The sequence below is a fragment of the Somniosus microcephalus genome, chromosome 17 (genome assembly GCF_052327205.1).
Source record: "Somniosus microcephalus isolate GS21.2 chromosome 17, FLI_Smic_1.0, whole genome shotgun sequence".
NCBI lineage: Eukaryota > Metazoa > Chordata > Chondrichthyes > Squaliformes > Somniosidae > Somniosus > Somniosus microcephalus.
The window spans coordinates 63652115-63658114 of NC_141003.1; the positions used below are offsets into that span (position 1 = coordinate 63652115).

Here is a 6000-nt window from a genome sequence, read left to right on the forward strand (position 1 = left end):
AAAAAAACTACTCACCATCTCCATTGATATCAATATTGTCAAAGACTTGGTTTGTGAATTCCTCCGCTGACATGTCTTGCTGACAGCCATTAATGGCACGGATAGCCTGAGGGACAGAGATGGTATTCAGTGACCAACAGATACCAGCAGCGAGAGATTGTAGTTTGGAAAAAGGCTTGAAAATTGAAGCTTTATTCACTGAAACAGAAGGTTAAGGAGGGTGTGTGCGGGGAGGGGTCTACTCGAGAGTTTCAAGAAATGTTTTGAGAGGGTGAAAGATCACTCTCACTGGTTGGAAAGTCGTAACAAGGGGGCACAGACCATGGATTATCACTGGAAGAATGAAGGGCAGAGTTATAAGAAATGTTTTCTCACAGAGGGCAATTAGAATATGGATTGTTTTACCACAAGTGGGTATTGAGGTAGAGACTGGAACATCACTCAAAGGGATTGGATATGGATTTGAAGCTGAAAGGAAATGGGGAAAGGGCAGGGAGTGGGATTAGGGTGGGCAGCTACATGCATGATGGGCCGAATGGCCTCCTTCTGTGCTGTAATTTCTGTGATTCTTGTTAATCAACCAATATGATGTATATCCTTCAAGAAATCATTACATATGAGCCATTTCCATAGTTCAGATCCTCTTCAATGGTTCTAATGCTCATTAATTGATATAACCAAGCATGGAATGAGAAAGGGCCATTCAGCCCACCAAACAGCTCCTTTTATGGATTGCGTACAATTACTTTCTCATGTATTTTCCTCTCTCTACTTCATCTCCTGAAGAAAAGTGTCTCCCGGTCCTCAGAGGTAAACCAGATATAACCATCTAACCTATGTCCCTCATTGTCCATCTCTTACCAGTTCCCTTCCTTGGCATGTTTACAGGGTTCCTGTATCTCAGGACCCATCACACTCACACACAATCATATCATTTCTGTCTCTACATAACCCTCAGTCCTGTTCCCAGCCAGATATTCATCTAGTTTATTAAAGGTGCCATTTGCCTCAGCATTAACTGCTTTACCTGGGAATCTATAATATAATCCTGCCATTCATACAGCACATTTCAATTGCCGAAACATCTCAAAGTGCTTCACACAATGAGTTACTTTTTCCCAAGTGTAGTGACTGTTGTCAAATGTAACAGCCCTTCTTTCTGCACCAGCAAGCTCAAGCAGCCAGTTGGTTGAGGGAAGAATGTTGGCCAGGACACTGGGAGAACTCCCTGTTTCTCTTCCAATAGTGTCATGGGATCATTAGTGTCCAGCTGATCAGGCAGAGAAGGCCTCAGTTTTAATGTCTCCCAAGAATAGCACCCATGACAATCCAGCGCTCCCTCAGTGCTGCAATGGGGTGTCAGCCGAGATTATGGGCTCATGTCCTGGAGTGGGGTTTGAACCCAAAACCTCTGACTGAGAGGTGAGAGTGCAATCAACTGAGCCAAGCTGACACAATACCACATCTCCTACTTCATGGGGGAAAGACATTTCTTCCGATCACCACTGTCACTGGTTATTTTTATCCTCATCTCCTCTAGCTCTGATAGAGTCCCACGAACAGAGCCTGGAAGAGAGAAAATCATCTAAATATGAACCAATTGCAACAAAGGTGAAACTAGGGTCCATAAATACAAGATAGTTACTAATAAATCCAATAGGGAAATAAGGAGTATTTTCTTTTCTCAGAGTGGTTAGAATGTGGAACTCGCTACAGCAGGCAGTGATTGAGGTGAATAGCTTAGATGCTTTTGAAAGGAAACTAGATGAGTACATGAGAGAAAAGGGAATAGAAAGGTATGCTGAAAGGCTGAGATAAGGCAGATGGAATAGGAGGAGACTCGTGTGGAGTATAAACACCAGCACAGACTAGTTGAACCGAATGGCCTCTTTCTGTGCTGTATATTCTATGTAATCCACTTATTGGTTCAGATCACAGGAGCAGGAGACTGCCATTCTCACAGCCTCCTGTGCTCTTAATACAGGAATAAGTTCACTTGTAAAAAAGCTTTGTAGAAATGCCAGTGGCTTCTTACCTTAATGATGTGGAGCAGTTCATGCCTGTCAATGCAGCCGTTGCCATCCGCGTCATAGATCTTGAAGTACCAGCGCAGTTTCTGTTCCATCTTGCCTCGGAGGACTAAGCTAAGGGCAGCCACATACTCCATGAAGTCAATGTACCCATCCTGTGACCAGCAAAGAGAAACTGGTCAGAGATTTACGGGTATGGTAGCATGGTGGTAATGTTACTGGACTAGTAATCCAGAGGCCTGGACTAATGATCCGGAGACATGAATTCAAATCCCACCGCGGCAGCTGGGGAATTTAAATTCAGTTAATTAATTAAAATCTAGAATAAAAAAGCTAGTATCAGTAATGGTGAGCATGAAACTACTGGATTGTCGTAAAAACCCATCTGGTTCACTAATGTCCTTTAGGGAAGGAAATCTGCAGTCCTTACCTGGTCTGGCCTATATGTGACTCCAGACCCACAGCAATGTAATTGACTCTTAACTGCCCTCTGAAATGGCCTAGCAAGCCACTCAGTTGTACCAAATCGCAACAAAGAAGTATACTCATTATGGGAGTAACTTCACCATGTGGACTGCACGTTCAAGGCGGCTCACCACCACCTTCTCAAGGGCAATTAGGGATGGGCAATACATGCTGGCCTTGCCAGCGATGCCTCTTCCCAAGAACGAATAAAAAAAATTCCCTGGGGTCACGATTCGCAACAGTGACTCTGCCAAAGTTAAGGGGAAAGTGTCTCCAGTAATGGGCCATTGGTGGTGTGGGGGAATACCTTCAGAGCCCACCCAACGACCCCAGAAATGTCAGTGTTCAACGTCTAGTCTGGGGGGAGTTGCCAGGACTCCTCCCGCCCACATAAGTGGTCTCGTTTGGGGCAGGCAGAGGCAGCACGCCCAAAACAAGGCCACTGAAACACCTGCAGAAGCCCTGCTGTACCTGGGTCTCGGCGGAGTTTGTGGATGCTCCCTAAATCAGGGACTGCTTAATGCAGCCTCTTGGCGCAGTCCAAATATAATTCCTCAGTACTGCCTTCAGATACACAACTGCCCGTCCACCCAACAGTATTTTACTTCAGTCGCTAAATGGTTTTGGGAGTTTGCAACTGCATCTCACTCTGTGGAGGTGAACCATATAGAATGACAAAGGTCCTAGGAATGATGCCTACTGTGTGCTGAGCTAACTGGCTTCATGATCCCTGTGCCAGAGATGAGACATTCAACCTGGCTCCTGCACCTGTGGGTCCCAATCCTGTACCTGGTGCAATGTACTGTAAGCCATAACCGTTGACTTAGTGTCCTGCATTGTGACCTTTGGCCCTGTACTTGGTGTCCTACATTGTGTACTTTGACGCTTTACCTGGGGGTTCTCAGTAAAAACAGGACAAGTGAGATTGACAGATCAATCTTCTTCTGGCCAGTTTCCAGTGAAGGGAAACTATCTACATGCTGAAGTCCATGGGTCATTTTTGCATATGGAAATCTAATCTGAGAAAGTTCGAAAGAAATCTCATTAAACTGTGATTTGTAACTGTTTCTGCTCTGTGTACTACCCAGATCATTGGTTAGTTCTCTACAAGGTTCAGAGGGCAATTCTGAAAAAAGTTGACTGTGAGATAAATGCAGATACCTTAATGACATATGCAGTAATAAAGTGTTTTTGCACACTGACAATAGATGCAAATTCAACAATACGATTCCTCATGGTGAATTTCTGGTCTGTGAGCTACCTGATTGCATCCCACCTCACTACACCGCTCACTCTCCTTCATTGAGACTCTCACTGCTACCTACCTCACGATGATTAATCTCACTACGCCAGGCATCCGTCTCAGTGCCCCATCTCAAATCTATCTCACTGACCTGCTCTACATGACACATCTCACTACCAATCTCACTGAGCCACTCTATTATTCATCTCACCATGCCTCTCTAATAGCCATCTCACCGCACACCTCTCCATCATTCTCCATCCCTCTCCCTCAACCATCTCAGCCCATCCCTCTCCATCACCCATCACTCTATCCCTCTCCCTCGCCCATCTCACCCCATCCCTCTCCCTCGCCCATCTCACCCCATCCCTCTCCCTCACCCATCTCACCCCATCCCTTTCCATCACCCATCTCACTCCATCCCTCTCCATCACTCTATCCCTCTCCCTCACCCATCTCACCCCATCCCTCTCCCTCACCCATCTCACTCATCCCTCTCCATCACCCCATCTCACTCCATCCCTCTCCATCACCCATCCCTCTCCCTCACCCCATCCCTCTCCATCACCCCATCTCACTCCATCCCTCTCCATCACCCATCCCTCTCCCTCACCCCATCCCTCTCCATCACCCCATCTCACTCCATCCCTCTCCATCACCCATCCCTCTCCCTCACCCCATCCCTCTCCCTCACCCCATCCCTCTCCCATCTCACCCCATCCCTCTCCCATCTCACTCCATCCCTCTCCTATCTCACGCCATCCCTCTCCCATCTCACTCCATCCCTCTCCCATCTCACTCCATCCCTCTCCCTCACCCCATCCCTCTCCCTCACCCATCTCACCCCATCCCTCTCCCATCTCACTCCATCCCTCTCCTATCTCATGCCATCCCTCTCCCATCTCACTCCATCCCTCTCCCATCTCACTCCATCCCTCTCCCTCACCCATCTCACTCCATCCCTCTCCCTCACCCATCTCACCCCATCCCTCTCCCTCACCCATCTCACTCCATCCCTCTCCATCACCCCATCCCTCTCCCTCACCCATCTCACCCCATCCCTCTCCCATCTCACTCCATCCCTCTCCTATCTCACGCCATCCCTCTCCCATCTCACTCCATCCCTCTCCCATCTCACTCCATCCCTCTCCCATCTCACTCCATCCCTCTCCCTCACCCCATCCCTCTCCCTCACCCATCTCACCCCATCCCTCTCCCATCTCACTCCATCCCTCTCCTATCTCATGCCATCCCTCTCCCATCTCACTCCATCCCTCTCCCATCTCACTCCATCCCTCTCCCTCACCCATCTCACTCCATCCCTCTCCCTCACCCATCTCACCCCATCCCTCTCCCTCACCCATCTCACTCCATCCCTCTCCATCACCCCATCCCTCTCCCTCACCCATCTCACCCCATCCCTCTCCCATCTCACTCCATCCCTCTCCCATCTCACTCCATCCCTCTCCCTCACCCATCTCACTCCATCCCTCTCCCATCTCACCCCTTCCCTCTCCATCACCCATCTCACTGCACCCCTCTCCTCTCACATAGCCCCCGTTACACATCTCACCTCACCTCTCTCCATCATCCATCTTACCGCACCTCTTTCTGTTACCCACCTCATTGCGCCCCTCCCCATTAGGCACTTCTTGAAACCTCTTTCCATTCGACAAAGTGGTTAAAATAATTTGATTTTCCCTTTCCTTACCTTATTCATATCAAAAGTCTTAAACATTTGTTCAATGTAGGCGTTGGCTTCCTGGCTCAATCCCTTAAGGCCGAAGAACTGTTTGAACTCGTGTAGAGTGAGCTGTCCTGACGGGCACTCAGTCATGAACTTCTTGTACCAGTGGTGGAGCTCCACAGCCTGCAGGTCATCCACAGTGGTGCCATGCGAGTTTCCCATTACACCTGTTGATGCTAAACTGAGGTTCTCACACGAGCACACACACTCTTGGAAACGCTGAGGTATGTTTGTCTCTCCTCTGAGCATCTGAGCCAATTTAACTAAGGTCTAAGCCTGGCTCTGGCTAATCAGCTGCTTTAATCTCCCCTGATATGGGTTTAAGATCTCAAGTTATTTAAAAAAAGATACTGTCTAACCGGGAGGCAGGCCTGGATTATTCCCAAGGTACAGTTACTTAAGGGCATGCTGCAAACATCGCTAATTAGCTGCATTTACCCGACAGCTCACTCTGACTTTCATATGCTCTCTTTCTCTGTCATTATCTCTTTGTCCCTTTCATTCATTTCCTCTCC

The 6000-nt window shown here is 48.1% G+C and overlaps 1 protein-coding gene across 5 annotated transcripts in view; it reads right to left on the minus strand.

Moving 5' to 3' along the window:
* Nucleotides 1-5735, minus strand: part of guca1aa (guanylate cyclase activator 1Aa) — a 72676-nt gene extending 66941 nt beyond the window's left edge. For 2 of the 5 annotated variants that reach the window (XM_086010550.1, XM_086010551.1), the window contains exons 1-3: nt 5450-5735; nt 2036-2185; nt 16-106 (exon numbers count right to left, since the gene is read on the minus strand). In XM_086010550.1, the coding sequence (XP_085866676.1) occupies nt 16-106; nt 2036-2185; nt 5450-5734 (526 nt within the window). In that variant the 5' untranslated portion in view covers nt 5735. The remainder of the gene's footprint in view (nt 1-15; nt 107-2035; nt 2186-5449) is intronic. The other 3 variants (XM_086010552.1, XM_086010553.1, XM_086010549.1) reach the window with 2 other exon arrangements.
* Between the last annotated feature and the right edge of the window lie 265 nt (nt 5736-6000).